Source organism: Pleurodeles waltl, chromosome 10 (assembly GCF_031143425.1).
Source record: "Pleurodeles waltl isolate 20211129_DDA chromosome 10, aPleWal1.hap1.20221129, whole genome shotgun sequence".
Classification (NCBI taxonomy): Eukaryota; Metazoa; Chordata; class Amphibia; order Caudata; family Salamandridae; genus Pleurodeles; species Pleurodeles waltl.
This window is the reverse complement of record NC_090449.1, coordinates 181748776-181775242: the sequence shown is the minus strand read 5'-3', so window position 1 is coordinate 181775242 and position 26467 is coordinate 181748776. Positions and strand designations below refer to the sequence as shown.

The following is a 26467-nucleotide window of genomic DNA, read 5'->3' as shown; positions in this document are numbered from 1 at the left end:
GCGCACGTGCTTAGCACTAAATAAGGCACTGCGCATGTAACGACTTTTATCTATCTTTTCTGAATCGGACCCTTGGCACTTTACCGCTCATTCTTCCATTGCAGCGTTTATTACGCACGCAGCCAGTCTCTGCACCTGAATTAAAAGTCTGCTGCTGTTACCTCCATGATGTAGTTGGCTAGGCTCGAAGTTGAATCATTTCTGAAGGTCTGGCTGATCAATAGTTTCCTCCTGTTATTGATTTCATCCCAGTGCTTCCCATAGCTCACCTCCAGCTGGGAGTGCAGATGGGAAACGTTCTCGGCATGCTTCAGCAGCACCTGTGGGAAAAAAACACACACATCCTTCTGTACTGTGTGACCATGTCTCCCCCTCGTGTCCAGCAGAGGGCTCGTCGCTGTCAGGAGACATTCAGGAAAAAGCATTTACAGCTCGGGGTCTTCGAACAATACCACAAGGTTATGCGAAATCTCTTTTTTATTTATTTTGGTCTTTTAAGTTAAACTTATATACGAGTTTCAACACTACTAGGGATAAAGGCAAAACATGAGAACAGAGACATGGAATATTTACAATATAAGAATAGGATAATTTGGTGAAACGGAAGGTGAGAGATTATATTGTAACTTCAAGGAGGGAGGGAGCGAGAAAATGAGAAAGAGAGTGACTCAGGGTGAGGAAGTCATAGAATGGGGTAGTCGCGGCTCCTCCGCCCTATGCATGCCACCCCCGTCAACAGCAGCAGCTGCAAACCTTTTACCAAAAAACGATAAGAAACCTATGTTTGTTATGTTTTTTTGGTAAAAGGGGCAGGGCCACAGACAGTGACGAGCACTGAGGGGGAGTGCACAACACTCCCCACTCACTGCACCTGTATGTTTGGACGTCCGTCTCGGGCGGCCAAACATACATGCGCAGTAAGCTCTCTCCAGCTTGGCACTGCGTTTCCGGGCTGATAGAGCAGCGTCAGAAAGGGCTGCAGGGCAGGCTTGGAGCCTGTGCCTGCAGCCTGTCTGCAGAGGAGAGGAGAGGAGCAGCGTAGTGGTGACGGCAGCAGCGGCACAGGTACATTTAAAAAAAAAAAAAAAATCCCCCCCATCCGCGCGTGCACCAACCCTTTTTAGTACTGCGAGCCACTTCTGGTCAGGAGAGAAAGCCATAGGAAGAGAAAGAGAGTGAAGAAGGTACAGAACCATAGAGAGTGAAAGAAGGAAAGAGGGAGGGAGGAATGGAAGAATAAAGGTTGAGATGTACAATTTAGTGGTCACAAAATACTTGTCGCAATTTGTGACCAGTAATTTTGTGACCAGTAACCATAAGTTGAACACTTTTGACCTTCGCTCTACATTAAATGATGGGCTTCTCCTGTGAGTTACTCTCTATCACCTTCTCTGACTTTTCCCCTCACTCTCTCACCCTGTCTTTGCTTTTCTGTCTCCTCTGTACATTGTTCTGACTCATTCAGTGCTTATTTTGAGCTGTGAGTTCCAGTGTGGGGCACCAGCACTTATTTTGTGAGGGCTGGCACTCATTTTTCTGCCTAAAGCATTTACTGCGCGTAAAAGATGCATATGGGAGGGACGGAGGAATAGAAAGACTAAAAAGTGCCAGACAGGGAGAAAGCAGAAAGCTGCAAGAGTGAGCTGAAGGGGCATGGAGTGGCTCTAAATGGATTAAAGAGGCCTGGGATGGCTTCAGGATTACGCTGCCTCAGTATTCTGAGCTCACACATTTAATTGCAGCAGTTGTGTGTTTCAGAGGGGAGCTTTGGATAACGGCAAGTTTTCATTCACAAATTAAGCACTGGGCTCATTCTCTTACAATCCGTTTCTTCCTGTCTCTTTCTTTTGCTCTTCCATTTCCTTGTTTAGCTACCTCTTGACCTGCCTCTCTTTTCTTTCCATTCACGCTCTCCTTTTCCTCATTATTCTGCCTTCATTTTCTTAGTATCTCTGCCTCTTTTCTGTACTTCTCCTATTCATTACTTTCTATATAGTGTACTCAAAACAAAGTACACTGTGCAGAGAGGCCAGTGAATCCCCAATTGGTATTGCAGAGGCAAACGTAGATAGGACTAATGCTCTATTTGTGGTAGTGTGGGCAAGCAGTTAGGCTTATCAGAGGGCCGTGCTAAGCATCTATTGTTCTCAGAGAGGCAATAAATGAGACACACACGCAAAGAATAAATCCAAGACCAATTTAGAAAAATAATATTTTTTATATATGTTTCAAACCCAAGAACTACATAATCAGGTAAGTAGACTTTTAAGCATAACTACTCTGCAGTTTGAAAAATAAAGAGTGCAGTTTTCAGTGTTCTCTCAATAATAGCCTATGGAGGAAAAACAATGTTAAGCAAACACAGGGTTAACAACGACTTACAAAGCCAATCTCAGGGAGCTAAGGTAAGTATTGGGCATTGATCAGAACTGCACCAACAGGTCACACCAGGTGGCCAGGTGCAGATGTGCAGTAAGGCATTGGATGCCCAATGGTTTCCTATGAGAGATTGACCCATGCCAAATAGGCTGCAGGCTCTGGCTGGAAAGCCATTTGGGAACAACAAACAGGTAGGTAGTAGAGTTGGGATGCTCAATGACATAGGTGCACCTTTGGTCCTCTTCTCTTGTTCCCAGGTACAATGGATGCAGGGGTGTCTTTTGGTGTGGGTTTTCTTGTCTGGGGGCACTTGTTGTCGGGGGGTCCTGTGAGTTGAGGCTGCAGGCGACGTGAAGAGTCCGACAATGGTGGACCCAGGGTAGACTTGAGCTCTTAGGAGCTGGGGGACATTGTTGGCACTGATAAGCCACCTCACCTGGGGCCAGGGATCACAGGTGCAGTGGTTGCTGTAGCTGTTGGATTTTCTCTCTCCACTGGGCTTTGAGAGAGGGGGCCTGCACGCAGGGGGCTTCAGGCGACTTGGATGAGTTCAGGAGAGGTGGCACTTGGGTGGACTCAGACTCAGGACAGCTGGGGAGTACTGCTGGCACCTTTGGTGGGCTTCTCACTGGGACAAGGTCGCCAGGTGCAGAGGTCACTTCAGGTGTCAGGTCTCCAGGCTACAGAGTCCTTGTTGGATATGTTGTTGCTGAGCAGGTCCACTGCTCATGGGAGTCTGAGTCTTTTTAGAAAGCAGGCAGGCTTCCTTGGTTTCTGAAGCTGCAGGACAAGTCTTTTTTTGCAGAGTCCGGTGAGATTAGCAGGCATGCCGGAAGAGCTGGTACCAGGTCAGCTGCTTCTTCTTCCTCTTCTTCTGCGGGGTCAACTCTTCTTTGTCGTTCTTCTTCTTCATAGGTAGTCAAGATCTGAGTTCTAGGGTTCAGGGGTCCCACCGAAATACTCAATTTAGGGACGTTACAGGAAGTGCCAGCCATAGCCAATGGGCTGACCACCTTTTGGGTAACTACACACTTTGTATGCCCACTTCCACTGGTAACTAGGCATAACCCTAAACCTAGTGACCTAATTCCTTCCAAAAAAGATAGAGGATTTAAAAAAGTGGTGTCCACTTCAGCTAATCCACCTTAGGGGCGGGACTGGCATGAGATGGCCACTCCTAATTTACTGAATTTTCCCGCCTGTGCTGCTGCCAAAAGTGGGGTCAGGACAGTGGGGTGGGTCACTTATGCCATTTGGAGAGACCTGGGTTTCATTTCAAAGGAAGCAAGGCTGTAGAAGCTCCCTGCCCTGGAATATATATATCCTGATCTGGATGAGGGGTTATCACCGCCTCTTAGAGCAGGCCTTTGTTCTGGACCTCTAAGAGCGCTGGCTCCATCTTTAGGGGGCCAGAATTCAGTCTAGGGTAGCTGTACTGGTTTGGACTAGTCAGTGAACACACCAGTACCTCTAGGTATGTTTTCAGGGGGCACCTCTGAAGTGCCCTCTGGGTGCAATTGTTTAATGAATCTATAACTAGGGTCAGTGAGGGTTTATTATTCTGAGATGTTCAATACCAAACTTCCCAGTATTCAGAGGAGCCATCATGGAGCTGGGGAACTCGCAATGACCAGTGATCAGCACATGCATTTAAATTGCTTCCCTGTGCACTTACTATGTCTCAGAATTGACATAGTAGGGTCATATGTGCTCTGCTTATTTGCTCTCACATGTGCCTGGCTGTACCATGCCTTAGGGGGGACTTACACCTGGCACATGCAGTGTTAGGGGACCTGGCACACAGGGGTGTGTGAGAGGTTGTGTTTTCAATTTAGCCTGCACCAACACACGCAGTCAGAAATGACAGACCTGTGTGGGTTTGGTGAGGGGTTCCTGAGGGTGTCACAACTGGTGTTGCTGTCCTCAGAGACTTTCCTTAGTACCCCAAGCCCTAGGTGCCAAGGGTTCCATTTAATAGGGACTTACAGTGGTAGCTAGAGAGTTTGCCAATTGTGCAAAACAACTGTGCAGTTTTGGGGAAAAGGATCTGGCCCTTGGGAGCTGGTTAGCAGGGACCCAGTGCATTAATAGTCAAAATCACACCAGAAACCAGACAAAAAGTTGGGAGGGGGCAGTGACCATTTCAAAATAGGCACTTTCCTAAACTCATGCTTTTTACTTTTCTTACCTTCTTATTTTTCCATCCATCTCTCAATAGCTGAAAATGAGCTAGGGGTCCAAACCATTTTTCATGATCACACAATTCCTTTTTTAAATGTACTGATTCCATTTTAACAACCCCTAAATAGTATTGTGACACTATTACAATTGGGTAGTTGGATGAGGCACGTTGTAGGTGTCCCTTTTCAAATTCTGATTCAGTATGCAATTTATCAATCTTTTGATACCAAAATCCAATTGCAAAACATTGAAAGTTACCTACTCCCAGTTGGACCGCATCCCATTTGTAAATGTCAAAAAGAAACAATTTTTTTAATGCAGTACCATTTGCATTAAAGAAACTGGCTTTCATCAATACAAAATGGTTATTGAAAAGGTCTGTTGACACTAGCATGGCACCATCCCTTTGATAGCCACCCTTTAGAGTGTGTTACAATTTCTGACCTACCTCATTGATATCCATGAAGTAGTTTGGATTACAACCAACTTTGAATTAGAATTTCACAAACTGTCGTATTGGTACATGGGTCAGTTTATAAAATACAGCCCACATAAATAGCTTTACCTTAGCTCAGGTAAAGGTGGCATCAAAGACCGTTGTGTGTTCCCAAATTAGCATTATCTGATTTTAAATTCAACTGCCAACTGATTTGGCGCTTATAAGGTATGACTAAATGTTCCATTGTAAAATGGAAGCAGTGTCTCTGTTGTCAGATGGAGCATTCAAAACAGATAAGTAACACATTTTAATATCTTGCTAATATTCCTCCTTCCCTACTGTAAATATAGTTGAAAAGACTTCTTACTTACAGAAATTAAGTTGAACACGATTCCACAAATGATTGTCCCATTGCCTAAAACTGTCTGGACTGGAAAAGCTGTAGACCAGAGCGTGGCTAATTGTGCTTCATTAAAGGACAAGTTACGTACCTTCGGTATAGCCTTATCTGGGAGAGACAATATCTAGTTGCAGATTCCTTATCTTAGAATTTCCCCAGGCATCATTCTGGATCTAGAGACTTTTCTTGAGCAGTACCCAGGCGCGTCGTTAGGTGGCGTCGATTAGGTCCACGTCCGTTGTCGGCATCATCCGTGCCAGATATGACACCACGGGTCCTACATATGTTCCACCCCTGCGCGCTGATGACAGTTTCTTTTTACAACTTTCCATGCAGAGCAGCAAGGAAACTGACTACTTGTGCCTCAAAACTAAGGCCTGAAAGAGGAGTCCCTGCCCCTAGAAAGCAGTCCACAGGGTGGGAAGGATGGGTGGGTCGGTAAGGAATCTGCAACTAGATATTGTCTCTACCAGATAAGGCATTACTGAAGATAAGTCATTTGTCCATCTGATAGAGACATATAGTTGCAGATTCCTTACCTTAGAATAGATATCCAAGCAATACAACCCTCAGAGGCGGGTTTGCGGATGAAGATCATACTAGACAGTCCTGCAGGACCGAATGGGCTAAGTGCCCATCCCTACAGACCTGACTTTCCAGGCAGTTGTGTTTGGTAAATGTGTGCAGAGATGCCCAAGTAGCCACCTGACAAATGTCAAGGACTTGAACTCCGTGTGCTAACGCAGTGGCCACAGCTTTAGCTCTGGTAGAATGAGCATGTAAACCCTCAGGGGGTTGCTTCTTCAGCAGTGCATAGAACATTTTAATGCAGAGTATGACCCATCTGGAGATGGTTTGCTTCTGCACTGCCCAATTTTTCTACGCACCCACATAACCAACAGAGAGTTGATCACCCACCCGGAACTCTTTGGTATGGTCCAGGTAGAACGCCAATGCTCTTTTTGGGTCCAGGCGGTGGAGTCTCTCCTCTTCCTTAGAAGGATGTGGGGGTTGTAAAAAGTAGGCAAGGTGATGTATTGTCCTACATGGAAGGGTGTACGCACTTGGGCTTCCTTTTTGCCAAAAGTGTTAAGTATCACTTTGTCAGGGTAGACGGAAATGTAGGGCTGCTTAGATGACAAGGCCAGCAGCTCACCCACCCAGCGAGCAGAGGTAATAGCCACAAGGAAGGCTGTTTTCAAGGTGAGAAGCCTGAGAGGACAATTGTGGATTGTCTCAAAAGGAGTGTACATCACTAGGTAGGATTGGATAGGAATATCAAAACTAAATTCAAATCCCATTGGGGCATAATGAATGGAGGTGGAGGAAACATTTGAGTAAGGCCCTTAAGGAACCTAGTTACAGTAGAAGATTTAAACAAAGAAGGTTGGTCAGGCAACCTTAAAAAAGCAGAGATTGCAGACAAATAACCTTTCAGAGTCCCCATAGCAGAACCCTGCTTGTCCAAAGAAAGTATAAACAACAGAACCTCCGAGAGAGGGGCAGAAAGGGGGTCAACAGACTTGTCTGTGCACCATGCCACAAATTTCTTCCAAAGACATAGCATACCATTCTGGTGGAGGGACGTCTGGCTGGCAAGATTACATTACAGTCTTCGAGCGGAAGGTCAAAAGCTTTGAAATACCGCTGCTCAATCTCCATGCAAGAAGGCGGAGACCGGACAGGTTCAGGGTGGAGAACCCTCCCCTGCTGCTGCGACAGAAGATCCTCCAGAAGGGGCAGTCTGATTGTAGGATGGAAGACCATGCCCAATACCTTGGGATACCAGACTCTTCATGACCAGTCGGGAGCCACAAGGATTACTTGGGCCCGGTCATTCTTGATCTTCCTGAGAACTTTGGGCAGAAGTGGTATTGGCGGAAAGGCGTACAGGAGGCCTGAGTTCCACTCCAGACGAAAAGCGTCACTGAACAATTGCCACTTTGGAAACTCCAGCGCACAACATTGCTGACATTGCACGTTTTCTGTGGAGGCGAACAAACCTAAGCAAGGCTGTCCCCACTGCTGAAAAAGACCTTGTGCCACCTCCGGATGGGGATGCTATTTGTGATTGACTAAGGATTGCTGGCTGAGTTAATCTGCCCTGACATTCAGAAAGCCCGCTAGATGTTGAACCATCAGGGAAATGCCCTGTTGTTCGATCCACGTCTAGAGGCATAGAGCCTTCTGACAAAGGGTCCACGACCCTACCGTGCCCTGGTTGCTGCAGTATCACATGGCAGTGGTGTTGTCCATGAACACCTGCACTACCTTTCCCTTGAGAGAGGAAAGAAATGCTTTCAATGCTAGGCTGATCGCACAGAGCTCAAACTGGTTGATGAGGAGATGCCTCTGATCTCCGCCTCTCCCAGATGGCTGCCCCATCCCAGGAGTGACAAATCTGTCACTAATGTCAGATCCGGTTGGGGAAGGGGAGGGATCTGCCTCTGACCCAATCACGTTTCGTTAGCTACCACTATAGCTCTCTCGCAGTTACCTCTGGGATCTGGACCTTGTCAGAAAGATGCTGCACCCACTGGAATTTCAGGTCTCACTGCAGAGCCCGCATATGCCATCTGGCATGAGTCACCAACAGGATGCAGGAGGCCATGAGGCCCAGCAGCCTCAAAATCATTCTCAACTAAATCCAGGATAGAGGCTGAAGCATAGGTATCATAGCCTAAATAACCAGGACTCACCTCTTGGAAGGAAAAGCCCGAAACGTCACTGTGAGCAGAATAGCTCCGATAAAAGGGAGGATCTGAGAAGGAGTCAGGAGTGACTTTGACACGTTCATAGTGAACCCCAGCGAATTCAGGAGGTTCACCGCATTGTAGAGGTGGGAGACAATAGCTTGGGGTTAGCCTGCCTTCAACAGCCAGTCATAGAGATAGGGGAGGACTGAAACCCTTGATCTGCACAGATGAGCTGTGACCAATACCGTGAACCTCCAATAATGTCTGTGGGCAGGCAGGACGAGAATAGGGAAATAAGTATCCAGCAAGTCCAACACTACCATCCAGTTACCTGGGTCCATAGTAGAAAGGACCTGAGCCAGGGTTAGCATTTTGTACTTCTCCTTCTCATGGAAGAGATCGAGAGAATGAAGGTCTAGGATAGGGCTGAAGCCCTCGTCATTTTTGGTTACCATGAAGTAGTGGGAATAGCAACCACAGCCTACCTCTGGCACAGAAACCCTCTCTATGGCACCCTTGGCCAAAAGAGCCATAGCCTCCTCTCGGAGAAGTGCCAATAGATCCTCCTTCATGACTGTCCCTGGTGGAGGAGAGTCAGGCTAGGAAGGTATGGCGGAAGCTGTAGGGGGAGTGGTGGACGGGCCAGACCTCTGGCTCCCTGATCCATGAGGTTGGTGGATCTCACATCCATGGCCATGCAGAGGCTAGGGAGCATATGGAGCATAGTGGCTGGATGTGAATAGACATGGCTCAGAGCCCCTTCCATAGCCATGAAAGGTGCAAAAAGCAGACTGAGGGGGCCTAGGGGGAGCTGCAAGGCCCAAGTACCTGGCCATAGCATGAGAATCCTTGAAGCGCTCGAGCGTCGAGTAAGCTTTCTCTCCGAAGAGACAGTTGCCATCAAAGGGCAGGTCCATAAGGTTGGCTTAGACATCCCCCGAAAAGCCATATGTCTTCAAGGACTGTTGATGCAACCGCTCTGCCTAATATGTCCGTTGTGTCCAGTCCACATCGTGAACTTTGCTGCATCTCTCCTGTCAGCAACTGCTTGGGAGAGTTCAGCCTGGTCCTCCTTTGGTACCTGTGACAGCACTTGCGCAACTGTATCCCTCTGCGTGTGGGAATGTGAACAGCCCAAAAGGCATGCGGTGTTCACAGACCGCAATGCCAGGCTAGTGGAGGAAAACTTCTTCCCATGTGTGTCCAGCTTCTTTGATTTCCTATCCAAGGGTGCGGAAGGGAATGCACTATTGGAGGTGGAGGCTTGGATAACCAAGTTCTCTGGGGTTGGGTGTTGCGTGAGGAAACTTGGGTTGCCCGGGGCATGGCAATGGTGGCGGACGATTGTCCTGTTCACAGGAGTCCCTGTGCTGGGTTTGGACCAGGAACCCAGTAGAACATTCGTAAGGGCTTCATTGATGGGCAGCAAGGATTCGGATGATGAAGCTCCAGGTTGAAGCACCTCTGTCAAGAGGTTAGTCCTGACTGCCACCGACAGGACCTCAGGTGCTCTCCGATGCACCAAAGAATATGAAGCTCCCTCCTCCATAGCCATGGTAGAAGGAGAAAGCATGCCAGTGTCTCAGGAGGTGTTAAGTCTACTGGTTTCACTCAAGTCCATATGCCAGTCCATGGGGTCTTGTAGCAGGTATTCTAAAGGGTCCATTGACCCCTCCCATTCCTCACTGTAACCTAGGCCATAGGAAAAAGGCTCAGGATCTGACATAGGAGGCAAGTCTCCTGTTGTCACCATAGTCGGCGTTGTACAACACCCATCTGGCTCTGTGTCGGAATTGGCAATGAGGATGGGTTGGCGCTGCCCGGGGTATACTGGCAGAGCCAGGAGTGTCGGGGAGGGTCAATGGGGTATGACTGGTGCCAGTCCGGATCCAGGAATGGATCCATGGGTGCCTCTCAGAGCCAAGGCCAAAGCCCCTGATGTGGAACCTGAAGGCCACCCCCCCAAATCTGTGGGGCCAAAGATGCTCCATCGGTGTCAGACTTCCCAAAAATGAGGCACATGGCCTCATAAAACTCTTTTAATTAGGCAGGGGTCTCTCCGGCACCCGGAAACTCAGGGAGGTGCTGATTCGGCCCAGATGTAGGTTTCGCAGATGGAGACCTAGAGCAATGATTACCATTCCCTCATCTCATAGGCCAATTGACAAGGCGAAGTCAAAGAACGCTTGGTCTTCTTCAACTTCCTCTTGTGCCTCGACTTTCCTAATCGTCCCAAAGACTTGGAGTAAGACGACGACATGGGGGACTCCGAGATCGATCCAGAGACCTTCCTCTCAACTGAGACCTGAGACGGTGACCTACGGGGAGTTGAGCGTTGGGCTGCCATCAGCTTTAGGGACCGCTCCTTCAAAGCCTTTGGATGCATGGCCCGTCACTCAGAACACAACTTAAGGTTGTGGTCGTGCTCCAAGCACCAAAGGCACACGAGGTGCGGATCCATCATGGACATTATCCAATGGTTGGACCCGCAGGGCTTGAATCCTATCTTCCGGGAAGACATCCTTTGACACACCAAGAGAGAATACTCAAAAAAGACTTTGAAAAAAGTTTTAAAAAAAGACCTGTCAAAAAGTGACTGAGAGGTACTTTGTTTCAGATCCGCGCAGGCTGGCATGGAAAGAAAAGAACTGTCGTCAGGGCACCTGGATGATGCCTATATAGGACCAGCCATGTCGTATTGATGCCGACGCTGGACTCAGAGCCGATCAACACCACCTAACAGTGTGCAGGGGTACTGCTCAAGAAAAATCTCTGGATCCAGACGTATGCTTGGGGAAAATTCTAGGGTAAGGAAGCTGCAACTAGATGTCTCTATCAGATATGAGCATATGTAGTTACTTAACCTACAGAAATCAACTGACATGTTTTGCCATTGTCAGGCAGACATAACTTGGCGCCAATATGCAAATCTCACAGAATCATTAAAAAATTATAAAACAAATTATGTTAATTGGAAAAGAACCAAATGGATAAAGCTGCATGGTTCATATCTAACAGGAGTTGAGACACTGATATATATATTTATATATATATATATATATATATATATATATATATATATATATATATATATATATATATATATAAAATAATAATATAGACTTCAAACATGATATTTTTTAATAAAAATTGAAGTGCAAATTTATTGCACACTGTCTGCACTAGCAAAACATAAAATGTAATTGTATAACGATTCCAAAAGATACATGTTAATAAAAACTAAATGGAAAACCAAAGTATAAGTATTCAATCACAACCCAAACCAAAAATATACAATTATATGCAAAAATTTAAAACTGAGATAGCTAGAGACTAACCCTTTATAAATATAAGGCTCAAAGTAAAATACCCACTATATTATTTAATCAATCCACATGGAAACAAACCTATGATAATAAGGCCATGCGATCATGAAGCTTGATTGCAACTGCCATCTTCAGGAGAAAGATGTAATTTACAGCAAATTAGAGAACTCGCTTTGGAACATCTATGAAATATCTTCTGAAATTATGCTGTGAATTTTGGTTGATGTTATTGTAAAAAGCCAGGAAAAAGAGAAGGAACAGTTACAGAACTAAAGGATGCATAATCAATTTCTGCTTATTGGCAAAGCGGGAGCATACATAAAAAGAACCATTATCAATATGTAACTTCTCGTGCTCATCCCTAAATGAATGGTACTTTTTATATGTAATGCTTATCAAAATAACTTTATTTAGGGGCCATTTAAAAAAGGAAGAGTAGAAAAACTACTGTGAGAATCACTGGATTTAACACCCAGTGTAACCAGGTCTTGAAAAAACGAAATCTTTGAGTTGGCAGCTAAAGGCTCTATCAAATCAGCTCATAGTTATATTTAGTGGCTAGAGTAATATCAGTTGGCCTGGCGGAGAACTTAACGTCCAAAAGGCTGGAGTACTCTTCCCGCTAAATTTAGAAATAACTGCCAAGCTAGTGGTCATTTTTAAAGCATTGGCAGGAACTACTGTCACAGTGGTTTCTGTCAATGCTGTTGAACTTTTGGTGCACGGCTCTGTCAACATAATGGAGCCCTGCATCAAACTGTTCTCCTTGTATTTTTTTTTTTAATCCTGCAGCTGGATTTTCTTTTTGAAAATAAAAAATAAAATGCTCCTCTCACCATGGTGAGGGGAGCATTTATCGGTTTTAACTGCCCTTTACTGCCATGGTTTTCTTGGTGGTAATGGGCAGTGAAAACTGACCTTTAATTCCCATCATCTAAATTAGGTGGGTAGAATTAGGGAATTAGAGGTCTGTCTCTCATGGCCCTTTTTCCTTAGGGCCGTCATAGGGTGTTCAATCACAACAGAGACAGAATAGTTCCCACTGTGATTAAACCTAACGTCTGGCTTCTCTTAAATTTGAAGGGTGGACCTTTATCTTGGCGGCTTTATACTCCATCGAAATGGAGTAGATATAAGGCCTAGATATAAATTGGGCCCTAGGTTCTTTCATTTAACCTAGTATCTTGTCTATTACCCAGCTACGATTCCATTGACTTGTACTTCCTTAATTAAAATGATACATGGTTGATGAGGAATTACCATCTCGTTTGCCAGTATTTCTGTTACTTTGCATGATATTTAAAAATGGCAGATGTGAGGAATCCAATTTTACCTGTGGCTTTTGAAGGTTTTATACTTGTCTATAACCTTATTGTTATTTTAAGTGAGGGCTGATACCAGCTTTTGTCTGTTCTTGCCTCATGTTCATTTGTTGTAAGGGACCACAATGTAGTACTTCATCGATCACATTAAGGCACAGGAAGGGGTTTCAGGGAACCATAAGTGTAACTTTAATAGTAGTAATTAAAGCACCAGAAACTGGCACCACTGGGTCCTCGACTTCAAAGCTACATCTGCAGATGAAGTTCTGGAAATGCAACACAGGAGCTCGGGAGGCACAGGCCATAATAATCAAGACAGACACAGCAAAGAAACTAGGCAAGTACAGGTAAATATGAAGCAAAAATAAAGCAATGGAACAAGTAAGAGTAAGCCAGGATACCTCACATACCACACTGCCAGTTATAGCAACACTGTTCAAATATAAATAGGATAGGGACCAGGCTTGAGAAAAGCCAACCATTTGTAAATTAGGAAATGTGGTTTTTAATCAAAAGTGCATCCCAAAGTAATCACTTGTGCATATGGCCAGAAGACACTTCAAGTCATTGTTCGTCATTGTTCACGTTTTATAGTAGGCTTTTTGAAAATCGGTGTACGTTTCCTTCCATCACCTCTACCTTCCATTGAGATGTGACACTCAGCTGGAAACTGTAAAGGGTTCTTGATAGAGAATATTTCAATGTACTTCTAGAGGGGTTCACCAATAGAGGTACTGCTCCCTCTTGCAATATACATTAATTGTTTATGCAACTTGATTGGCTTTTATTTTGCTGATCATAGTATCACATTCTAATTCATTAAATACACTTACATACATAAGGACATGTACAATGTTTTTTTAACTCATAATCTAAGTCCCATGTAGTATTAGTCCTTGTTAAATATTTTAGTTTGTTGGTGTCTCCTAGAAAATTGTGGAGAGGGAGTCTATCTACCCTGTGGTACTTCCTTCAGTGCATTTAAAGTGACACATACAGGAGGTGTGAACTTAGTCCCTGAGGTTCATGGTTGATGGTTTCCTTGAGTCTGATTCTATTGGTAACTTGAGGAACTTCACAGGATGTAATATTCAACGTGTTTCCACACTTACTTTTCCGGACTTCCTCAGGACAAGAAATAAGGACCTAGGATACAGACAATTTTCCTTAAAACAAGAATTGTATGTAGACATGATTATTGCTCTAGAGTAATACTATAGTCCTCTATATCCAAACACCCACCACTAAGGCCCTCATTATGACCTTGGCAGCCAGGTGACCGCCATGCCGGTGATGGCGGAAAAACCATCACCAGGCCAGCGGTAATGATCGCCAAATATTGACCATGGCGGTGATCCCTCCCATAGATAGCCAATGTACCACACCAACCGCCAGCGCGGTACGACCACTGAACACGGCGGTAGCTACCTACAGGCAAGCAGAAGACAAGGATCTGCTCACCGTATTATGACATAGCATACCACCAGGATTTCTGGGGCGGTAGCAACGTCACCAAAAGCCTGGTGGAAACAAATCATATAAAAGGAGACACTCGCCTCCAGGGACACAGAGGAGTCAGCGGCCGCCATGGAACCTGAACTGCAAGTCTTCCCAATGCTGTACCATGCCATAGCCGTCCTGGAGCACCAACGCCGATGAAGACGATGACGGTGAGTACAGCCGCCTAGCACACAAAGGAGGGAGGGAGGGGAGAGTGACATACGCACACACAACACACACCACACACACAGAAAAATCTGCATAGTAAATCGACAGCAACAGAACACAGGAGCAAGGAAATTAGGACACATACCTCAGGTCCAACCACTGTAATCATGTTGGATAACAACCGTAAATATAAATAATGTCAAAGTACATATGTACAAGCAGGCCCATTGGCCAGTCCAAAGTACACAAATGGCCACAGGGCAACGTCCAAGGGCTCAACTTGACTCCTGACAACATTGGTACTGCACTGGGTAGGGGCATCATGGAGATAGCAGGCAGGCACCTCTGGTTCTGGAGGGGGCTACTTGCCCTCTGGTTCTGGTGGGGCTCCTTGCCCTCTGGAGGGGGCTCCTTGCCCACTGGTTCTGGAGGGAGCTCCTTGCCCTCTGGTTCTGGAGGGGATGCCTTGGCCTTCATTTTCGGAGGGATCTCCTTGGCCTTTGTTTTAGGAGGGTCTCCTTGCCCTTGGGTTTTGGAGGGGTCTCCTTGGCCTTCGTTTTGGGAGCGGTCTCCTATGCCTTCATTTTGGGAGATGTTTCCTTGGCCTATGTTTTGTGAGGGGTCTCCTTGGCCTTTGCTTTGGGAGGGTGTCTCCTTGGTCTTTGGTTTTGGAAGTGGCTCCATGGTTTCGGCTGTTTGTTTGGATGAGGGCAGCACTCTAGCCCTCCGTTTTGGGGGCGGAGGAGTGTCCTTGGGGCGGGGGGGCCAGTGTAAGGGGGGGGAGAGGTCAAGGCAGGAAAAGAAAAGCTTCTTAGGGCCAATGGGGCAGGATGTGGGAGAAGGGATGGGAGTGGAGGTAGAGGGAGTGGTTGTAGGAGGAGGCGGTGTGCTGGACTTGGGTATAGGTGCATGGACAGGGTGCGTGTGGTGTGAGGTGGATGGCTGTTGGCGGTCTGAGTGTGAGTGTTTGTGTGTCGCTGGAGAGGGGGCAGACAGTGTTATTGAGGGCAAACAGGATGTGTGGATGGATGTTGTGCTGGTGTCCTCAAGTGAGGTGGGTGTGCTGCATGAGATGGTGATGGTGGTGGTGGTGACTGCACATGTGGTGTGTGGGGTGCATGTCTGCAGGTCTGCTGTTGTGACTGTGGGCAAGGCGTGCAGGTGGCAGGTTCAGGGACTGTTGATGCAGTGCATGCAGGTGTGAGGGCGGATGTGACTGTGAGGGAGGAGGAAGAGGGGGGGACAGTGGAGGCAGTGGATGATGTTGTGTGTACATCTGTGTGTTGGCTGTGTGAGTGTTTGTGGACTGAAGTGTGCTGCCTGTGTTTGTCTGTGCAAGTCTTGTGTGATATTTTGTGTGCTTGCTTGTCAGAATGTGTGCGTGGGATGGGTTGGGGGTGAGGAGACTGGGACTGGGAAGTGGTAGTTGGAGATAGGACGGAAGAAACAAGGACATTGGCTGCCATCAGTGAAGAGGCCAGAGCCTGAAACAATCTCTGTAGGGTAGCCAAGCCACCGTGAATGCCCTCCAGGAAGGCCCTGCATTGCTGCATCTGAGATGCAAGCCCCTGCATGGTATTCACTAAGGTTGACTGCCCTACAGAGATGGATCTCAGGAGGTCAATAGCCTCCTTACTGAGGGCAGCAGGGCTGACTGAGGCAGGGTCTAAGGTGCCTGGGGTGGAGGAGAAGATGCCCACCCTCCTGGGTGAGCGGGCATGGGCAATTCAGTGGGGGGCTACTGGGAGGGTGGTGCTGGTACGGGGGTTGGCAGTAGAACCTGTAGTTGTGGTGGTCCCAGAGGGGTACGCCACCACCAGGGAGCTCCCATCAGAGGAGGAATCAGAGTCAGTGGTGTCAGCTCCTGTCCCTGCTGTGGTGCTCCCCTCGCCCTCAGTCCCACTAGTCCCCTCAGCGTCAGTGGACTTTGCCTCCTTTTTCCCGTGGGCTGCAGCTCCCTTACTCGCCAGTGCCCCTGCTCCTTCGCCACATGATGCTAATGCACACATGGACAGGATGACAAATGAGGGGGGGAGAAAGAAAGGGAGCACGGAGTCAATCTCAGCAACAACAGCACAGGCATACACATCACTATCACACACCGAGACTCAGAAAGGGGAGTGTGGACCACACTGGCATACCATTGGCCAAGTACCATAGCAGGTAGGAGCCAAACTCTGCCATCTGCACACCAACTGGGACCAACTAAGCCCTGTCTGCCATGGAACGCCAGCTCCTTGGCTATCAAAAACATATATTTCACCCAATTAACCTAAGCTGGACCATGCAGCAATCTCTAAACTGGCATATTGGGGCATCCACTGACTAGTACCCTGCACCCAAATCCCATGCCAGGCAACAGAGATGGTTGTCAAACACACTGTACTCACCCCCTTGTGGCTGTTGTGATGCCCTCAAGCGTCCATCCAGCTTTGGGTAGGCCACCGCCAGTATGTGGGCCATCAGGGAGATCAAGTTCCGGACGGGCACCCCTCCCTCATTGGGAGGCCGTCCCCAGCTGGGCCTCCGCGGTCTTCTGGGCCCAGCATCTCAGGTCCTCCCACCATTTCCTGCAGTGGATGCTCCGCCTGCTATTGACCCCCAGGGTCTGCATTTACTTGGCGATGGCACGCCACAACCCCTTCTTCTGATGGGTGCTGACCTGTAGAGGAAACACAAACAGGGACACCATGAACCAGACAATCCAGCCTGTCACACATATGGCCTACAAACTGCATTTGCCCCTCATCAGGCACACACATGACCCATACCTCTGCATTAACACTGCCACCAGCCATACCCCCTACAAATTACACACTGCCAGCACATACACACATCTCCATGCAGCCATGTCGCATGCAACGTACCCATGGTGTAGTCACCCGTTGGTCTGGAGGCCCATACAACTGCCCATACAGGGGTAGGACCCGATCCACGAGCCTCTCCAACTCCTCCGATGTGAAGGCTGGGGCCATTTTTCCTGTTGCATGGGACATGGCAGGTTCCAGACGCAGGTCACAGCAGCACACGCGGTGGAGATGTCGTCCTGTGGAAAGTCAGGAATCAAGTGAAGTGATAGAAATAAAATGGCGTTCATGTCTGCGGTGGTAAGCACTGTCACCGCTGGCGTTGATCATCATTGGTTCCCATACTCCATAGTGGGCCATGTTAGCCAATGAGGAATTGCACGGCGGTGCAGACCACCTCCCGCCATGACGCGAACGCCGGCGGAGAGAGGTCACTTCCACCTGTCCCTGCATACAGGACAGGCGGTTGCCATTTTCTACTGCTAGTACACATGTACAGAATTAAGTGCGTCATTGTAGTCGAATGTACACATCAAGACAATTCCAGTGTCCAACATACAAGCATGCTCTGTGTAAACTGATGTAATGTGTTCATAGTTCCTGTTGTCACTCCCTTCTTACTTTTTGGTCCCTTAGGTACCAACCAATGTGGAGGACTAGGAAGAGGAGGTAAGCACCCGTGTACAGACCCCTTGTGGACTTGGCTACACTGGAGGACCGGTACATCATACTCACCTATCATCTGGACAGGGCCACAATCACAGAGCTGTATGCACAATTGGAGCCTGATCTGCTACCTGCTGTCTGTTGCACAACAATAATACCCCTCTTGTGCAGGTATTCTCAGTGCTCCATTTCCTGGCAACAGGCTCTTTCCAGGTGACAGTGGGCTTGGCTGCAGGAATGTCACAGCCAATGTTCTCTACTATGCTTGCAAGGGTTTTGGCAGCCTTGCTCAGACACATGCGCAGCTACATCGCATTCCCCCAGGTAGATGAATTGCCCATTTGAAGGCTGGATTCTATGTAATGGGATATATACCACATGTTATTGGGGCCATTGACGGGGCCCGTATTGCCGTAGATCCCCCCAGGGCCAATAAACAAGTGTACAGAAATAGGAAGAGTTTCCATTCACTCAATGTCCAGATGGTGTGCCTTGCTGATCAGTACATCTCCCAAGTCACTACCAAGTATCCTGAGTTGGTGCATGATGCCTTTGTCTTGAGAATTAGCAGTGTCCCACAGCTGATGGCACAACTAAAAGGACACAGAGTGTGGCTTAAGGGTGAGACTGAGTCGCCACCCAATGTATGTCAGTTTATGCTTTCAGGAGTCATACCCCATGCCATTATGCAGGGCTAATGTATGTCCCTCACTTCTTGCAGGTGATTCCAGCTACCCATCCCTGTCCTGACTCCTGACCCCTGTTAGGAATCCGAGAACAGGGGCTGAGAATAGGTACAATAAGGCTCATGGGTGCACCAGGCGAATTGTTGAAAGGACCTTCGGTCTCCTGAAGGCCAGGTTCAGGTGCCTCCATCTGACAGGTGGATCCCTACGCTACTCCCCTGAGAAGGTCTGCAGGATTGTTGTTGTATGCTGCATGTTGCACAATCTGGCCCTCAGACGCCATGTGCCCTATCTGCAGGAGGAGGGGGGTGACAATGCAGCTGTGGCAGCAGTGGACACTGAGGACAGTGAGGAGGAGGAAGAGGAGGATGATGTGGACAACAGAACACATATGATTCAGCAGTACTTCAAATGACACTCAGATAAGACTGTTGAACTAAACATTTCTCCATTTCAGTGTTGTGCCTGTGGCTGTAGCATAATGCCAGTCATTACCTTTGCATCCCACCTGACTGTCACCTATGCCTTCCCTTATTGCAGATGTTACTCTGGTTACAACAGTGTAATGCTGTGATGTGTACAGACTGCTGAGACACATTTGTAGAATGGATCAACATATTACAGGACATTTGCACATGAGCATGCAGTTCATTACAGTTCAATACATTGCACATTATCTTCAGATAAAGCACTATTATTCACGTTGTGTCCAAGGCAGTGTATTAAAAATTGGTATACAGTGCAAAGTGCAATAGAGTGGGTGATGGTTGGGAAAAGTCCAGTGTAGTGGGCCATTCTGTTTGGTGCACAGGTCCAGTTTTCAAGGGCCCATTGGAAAGGGAGCAATGGCAGTTCTAAGTGGACAAGGTGACACAGTGTGACACAAGGGGGACAATCAGGAGAGGCTCATTTCCTGGCGGTGGCCTTGGTCTTGGCAACTGTCTCTGGTGTCTGTCTGGGTCGCAAGGAACATTTGTGGGGTGGTTCACCTTCTGCAGGGGGAGGGGTGCTGGTGGCCTGTGGGGTCTGTGGCAGGGCCTCCTGTCCACTAGCTGTAGCAGATGTGGAGGGCTGGCCAGTACACTGGCTAGTGGAACGGTCCCGCTGGTGTCCTGTGTAGTCCCTCATGCTGTTAGCAATGTCACCCAGCACCCCTGCAATGGAGACCATGGTGGTATTCAGGGCCTGCAATTCTTGCTCGATCTCCCTGTGGTGTTCCTCCTGCAGCTGCTGGTTCTCCTGCATGATGTTTAGCACCTGACCCATCTTGTCCTGGGATTGTTGGTAAGCACCCAGGACATTAGTGAGTGCCTCCTGGGCAGTCGGTTCCCTGGGCCTGTCCTCCCCCTGGCGCGCAGCTGTCCTTCGACTGTCCCTGGCCCCCTGTGCCTGTGTCCCCTGAATGGTATGCCCACTCCCACTGACCCCAGGACCCTCATTGTCTTGCCTGTGAGGTGTAGACTGGGGTCCCTGTACAGCTGGGCACACTACTAATTAACGCATCCTGAGGACAGAGGTCTCTGGATATTTTGTGGCTGCTGTGGTGTTGGATTCTGATGGGGGAGGCTCTGTAGTAGATAGGGTCTGGGATAGGGTAGCCGACTGACCAGTGGTCCCTGATGAACCATGGAATTCATCCAGATCCAGATCTCCAGAGTTGTTGTCATCACTGGGGGCATCTTCTGGTGGGGGACTGTGTGGCTGTGGCACCTCCTCGCCGCTGAGATTAGCTGTGGCACCTGTGGGGATGTAAGTGGTGTATTATGCTACATGTCTGTGACATATTCTGCATCACTAGCTTCCCCTATATCATTGCTGTTGCCCTTCCACCTTTGATTGTGTATGGTGATGGATTGTGGGATTGTTAGTTTTCCATGCTGTGCATGCATTGGTGGTGGGTGTACATGCAGAGCTGGAAGGGATGTGCATTCAGTGGGTATGGCATGCAAGGCTTGCATTTCATTTTGATAGAGTGGGGTGATGAGTGTCAGGGTGAGGGGTCGTCGTGACATGCAGGTATGGGGGGTGATAGGTAGTAAATGTTGACTCACCAGTGTCCAGTCCTTAGGCTACTCCTGTGATTCCCTCAGGATGCAGGATTGCCAAGACTTACTCCTCCCATACTGTCAGCTGTGGGGGAGGAGGTGGGGGGGTCCACCGCCAGTTCTCTGGATGGCGAGCTGGTGCCTTGCTGCATTGGAATGCACCTTCCCCTGTAGGTCGTTCAACCTCTTCATTAAGTTGTCCCTTGTGCATGAATGTAGTCCCATGACGTTCACCCTCCACCATAGCCCAATCTTCCTCGCAATGGATATCTGCTGGACCTGTGATCCAAACAGCTGTGGCTCTACCCTGACTATTTCCTCAACCATGATCCGCAACTCCTCATCAGTGAAATGGGTGTGCCTTTGTGGGGACATGGGTGTTGTGTGGTGTGTGTGTACGTTGTGCAGAGGGTGATGTGTGATGTGGTGGGGTGTGTGGTGCATGTGGATGAATTGGTAGTTGTGATATGTGTGTGCAGTTCTCTTTTGGGAGCCATCTCGTTGTGTTAGCAAAGGATTGTGGGTGATGTGGGTGTGTGTTTTATAGTGATGTTGGTGTGTGTGTGGGGTGTGTGTATTTGTGTCAGGTGTGGGTTTTCTGTTCTGGCCAATGTTGTATTGTTTTGTATTTGGGTGCAAATATCCACTGCGGCGGTGTTCACCGCCAGTGGTTTACCGCCGTTGAATGTCCGCTGTGGTGATTCGTGGGTCATTATTTAGAGGGTGTAGTATTGGTGGCATAACAGTATGGGTGGTAGTACCGGCAATTTATTACGTTCGGTGGGTCTGGCGGATTTGTGGTTGTTGCTGTTTTCTGTCGGTTTTGTATGTATGTGTCATAATCTGGCAGATGGATGTCCGCCTCCACGGCGGTATTCTGGCGGCAGTCATTGCAGCGGTATTCGGTATTTACCACCAACGTCATAATGAGGGCATAAGTGTCATGTTGTGAAATGCCTCAAGATGAAGTGCAAAGAAAAATAGCTTTATATATTTATAACCACCTTGTTCAAATGCAGGTATATCAAATTATGTGCTAGGACTCCTACGTTCAAAAGTCTACTCATGGGCATGCATATGTCACCCAAAATTAAGCTAAACATGCATTGGGACCCCATGGTTATGCCAGAATGCTAAAAAATATATGTACGTAGCATGATATTGGTCAACAGCATAATACAATGAATACCTTTATATCCCACATTATAGTGTGGCTCCTAACAATCAGATGCCAAAGTGAAGAATACCTTCATCTATGCATCAGTGACAGACTTGATCTGTGTTACAGGGAACAAAGCATTGAATTACCTATCTTTTACGCATTAACAATCAAGTTGGAGCAGAGCAAAGGTATTATTCTTACCAGAATCACCGCTCATTAGATTAAGGCATGGTCTGTTGATCCCATGAGGCCTGAAACAAAACATTGGGTTTCCGGGATCAAAACCACATTTCAACTGTTACAATAGTGGCACCAGACAAAGGTACCTCCTATCACCCCTCCTTTTCGCTCTGGCGATAGAGCCACTAGGATCATGGGTGCAGTGTGATCCACAAGTCCAGGGATTCTGTTGGGGGGAAGATATAGAAAATCGGATAGCTATATATTTACATGGCCTCCTACTCTTTGTCTCGGACCCAGAGACAACAGTATTGAGACTACTTCATATGTTATCCCAACATAGGGGGCCTCTGGCCTTCTTGTTAATTGGTCCAAATCACTTCTGGGTCTCTTGACTGGACTCCCGACAGATACAAGATGGCACACTCTTATTCTGACCCATAGACTGAGCTTCCTTTACCTAGGCATTTATATATCCCAGCTTCCAAACTCACTTAACCTGATGCCAATGGTTTGTAGGATGCGGAAATGCCTTGATACATGGAAGCAACTGCCACTAAGTATATTGGGGTGGGTAACTCTTTTAAAGATGATGGTCTTACCTACGTGTGCCCTGCGGAACTTTCCACACCTGCTTCCCAAACACTGGTTGACAGGGATACACTCCAAAGAGCGCTCCTTTCTTTTGGCAGGTGGGGTACCTTGCACCGCGTTCGGGAAATGTGTACAATCTGCCTTTGATGGGTGCCTAGTGGTGGCAGACCTGTGTAATACTATTGGGTCTTTCAGCTTGTGGTCCTCAAACACTGGATCCATGGAAATGGGGACGACCCGGCCTACAAGGCTGAACTTATGTCTATGGGCAGGGACACTACAGTAGGCTGAATTTATGGTACTTCCATACCTCATACCCTCCCTGCCCTCACTAGAAGCATGTTCCTGACATGGAGATTGGCATTGCCCTGCACGGGTAAGTGGGTAAGATTACACTGCACACCCCCCTTTGAAGAGGCACTTGGCTGCTCCACGTGGCTACGGTGACAGGGTTTGGCTCATGGGACCTCATGCGCATTTCCAGAGTAGGTGACATTTGGCAGAGAACACACATGCGGTCCTTCCAGGACATGATGGCAGACTAAGTCTACACAGGTACCTCTATTAGTGTAATAAAGAACGGAGGGGGTCAACTTGGCGACCTTCATCCCAGTTAAGTGGGTGGTTATGACTATATTAAGAACTACTTTACAGCAAATAAGAGGGTGGGGGAGGCTCAAGGCTCAGACAGCGCTGTGGCATGGTACCGTACTGAAGTAAGTGGCACAGCTGGAAGGTTTTGGGAAGTGGAATGTGATTGGAATATCTACTCAAAGGGATGTTATATTGGACACTGTCCTGAAAGCTTCTAGCAGAAAACGTGGGTGATCACAAGTTGGTGAAATTATATTGCACCCTCCTCATACACAGCCCCCGCATATGATCAGCCCTTCGTGTGGTCTAAGAGGCTGACCTGGGTGCTTTTGAGGAAGATGATTGGGCTGACATATTGAGATCGCTTTGTGAAGCAGCCATTTCAGCATGCCTGCGACTCATACAGCCTAAATATCTTCATGGGATCTACTACATTAGACACAGACTATGGCGCATGGGGATGGTACACTCTTCACTATGCCTCGGTTGTCGAACAGAGGAGGCATCCTTCCAACACAGTGTGGGAATGCTCTGTCATACATAGATTTTGGAATGGCATGCTCTCCTCTCTAGGTGGAGTGCTCTCCTAGGTGATACCTATGACCCCGAAGTTGGCCCATCATGGATGACATTGGGTCAACAGCTACAAAAGGGTGCACCTGTTTCTTGGGCTAACCCAAGTGAAGAGGGATGTAGCTAGAGAATGGAAGGTAGAGCCCCCCAACCTTCCGTGGTGGCATGGAAAAGAAGCGCAGATCACTGCATGGGTTTGGAGGTGGCATTTTATCAGGCCATAGATAGTTCTAAAAAACATAACAAGATTTGTCAGTGCTGGGAAGATTATTGGGAGATTACTCTGCCACGTGTCTCCTTGGAACAATCATCGCTACATGATGAGATTAAAGACTAGATTAGATAAGAGACTAGGGAGAGGTGGATGGAAAACAGGTGGCTTGAGTGTATAACAATATCTGATCTGTATCTCAATGCACATGGGTCGGGGTGCCAGGGTGGGGCCAAGGAGTTTCTCTGTGCACTTTTTGGGTTCCTACGCTCATGACTGAGCTCATTTTTTCTTCTTATATACCGATTGGCCAGCTTGGCCTGTTTATTTCCATGAAACTTAATAAAATTTGTCATAAAAAAATTAAATCAATAAAATTTGGTTTATAAAAAAACACATTTCAGGCAGTAGGCAGCAAGGGAAACAAACCTTCCTACTTGACCAGGCTGATCACACAACTGTTATGGCTCGATCCTGTCCTTGTTTTCTCCAGATGTCAAGGTTCGCTCACCTTCTGTTGTTGCCTAACCAAACATGGGCTAAATACATAATGGTGTCCCACCCGTTGCCTGCTCTTTGAACTAGGAAGTGGAGGAAGGACTTCTAAATAAATTTTACATTGGCTGCCATCTTCGTCTAGTTTTGTAAAAGATCATATTGTTGTGAGAAACAGGCAAAAACTCTAATGTGGAAAAGGGTGGGAGGGTCAAAGATCTGAGTTTTTTTTAGCTTTTTATCAAAATTATCCTGCATAGTTGCAGCAATCTCAAGAATATCATTAGTTAGTCACAATCACAAGGAACTATTCACATATGTTATCTGCTGAATTTGTCAATTTTTACACTGATACTTATATAGCATTATATGCATTTATCACCCTCAACAGTTTCACAACATGAGTCAGATAATTGTTCGATATAATTCCAAAACAATTTCTTCATTTTTCTTAATCTTGATCGCAGTGGCACATCATCTTTGAACATCCTAGTGTGCGTCATATATATGATTTAGAAGGGCTGACATTGCACTTAAATTTTGCATTAGGAACCATACATCTATTTTACCTTGCTGCAGGACAATTTTGGCGATAAGCTAAAAACACTTGGACCTTTGATCCACCATGTTTCTTAGAGTTAGATTTTTAGCCTCTTTCTGATAACAATATGATGTTATATGGAACGTGTCCAAAATGACGGCTGACATGAAATTTATTTAGATGCCCTTCTTCCACTTCCTTGCTCAAAAAGTAGGCGATAGGGTGCGGGACCACTATCTGGATTTAGCAGGGACGACTGGTGTTTATGGGCAAAAGGGCGTTGTCCTGCCGCCCTCAAGCGAGAGGCAATAACAGGGAAATAAAAAAAGAGCAGCTGAAAATAAATCACTGGTCCGAGGCAGTGTGATGAATCTCCTGGATAAACTCTGGTGAACTTTGCAAATGTCCTACTGCTCAAGTACATCAGATGAGGTTTTCTTAGACCTGAAGGCATAAGCTACAGCAGTGACATCATCAAAGAAAGAGTGCTATAATAGAAAGCAGGTGATCAGGTTGCTTTTGGCACAAAAACAGTGGCCCTGGGAGGAGGTGGCAATGCTCCATTTACTTCAAAGGCTGGTGGTGCGGCAGGTTAATGAGACCAAAGAGAGAGTGGATGGCAACAATTTGTTGATGATCACAGAGGGGCAGGCAGTAGGATGGGTACAGGGGTTACCTCCTGGCAGTGACACAAGTTTAGTATTTCATTTGCTTTCACTTTGGAAAAAACGTTAGGGAGCTGAGAGACAGAGTGATCATTATGTCAACCATAGAGGCCCAAGAGAGGGAAGTAAGCAGCTGCTGACAGCAATTGTATTACTGGACTAAGAGGTAAGTGTTCTGTTAAGCTTCTGCCTGCATCATCGGCATCGTCAATCTCCCCCCCAACCCCACCTGACTCCACTCCCTGCTTTAGCACCTGAACCCACCTGATTCCATTCCCTGCTTTAGCAACTACAGTGGGTAAAGGTTCTTGAGGAGCCTCTTAGGCCTGCAGCTCGGCAGGCAAAGGCTCTTAATTAACTTGGGAGGGTGACTGAGTGAAAGGAAGGATGGGTGGTTGGATGAAATGGTGGATGGATAGATCCATGGACGAATGAGTGAAAGGATGGACGTAAGAATGGAAGAGTGAAATGCAGCAAGAGCGTTAGAGTGAAACGGAGGATGGATGGATGGAGTGAAAGGATGTGTTGATGGATGATTTGACGATGGATGGAAGAATGAGTGGAAGTATGGATGGATGGGTGAGTGGAAGGGTAAATGGATAGATGAGTGGATGGATTGATGGATGGATAGAGTGAAAGTATGGATGGATGAGTGAGAGGATGGATGAGTGAATTTATGCATGTAAAGATGGATAGGTAAAACAATGGATGGATGAGTGAAAGGTAGGGTAGATGAATGTCCGGAGAAAAGATGGCTGGATGGAAGAGTGGAAGGGTGAATTGGTGGATGGATGAATAGATGGATGGGACAAAGGGTGTAATGATGGGTGGCTGAGT

General features: G+C 47.2%; 1 protein-coding gene across 4 annotated transcripts in view; it reads right to left on the bottom strand.

Moving 5' to 3' along the window:
- Positions 1–26467, bottom strand: part of LOC138261322 (uncharacterized) — an 888401-nt gene that overhangs the window by 416387 nt on the left and 445547 nt on the right. For all 4 annotated transcript variants that reach the window (XR_011199068.1, XM_069210158.1, XM_069210160.1 and 1 more), the window contains one exon: positions 162–320. Coding sequence is in view for 3 of the 4 variants with exons in the window: in XM_069210158.1 (XP_069066259.1) it covers positions 162–320 (159 nt within the window). In the remaining variant the exon portion in view is untranslated. The remainder of the gene's footprint in view (positions 1–161; positions 321–26467) is intronic.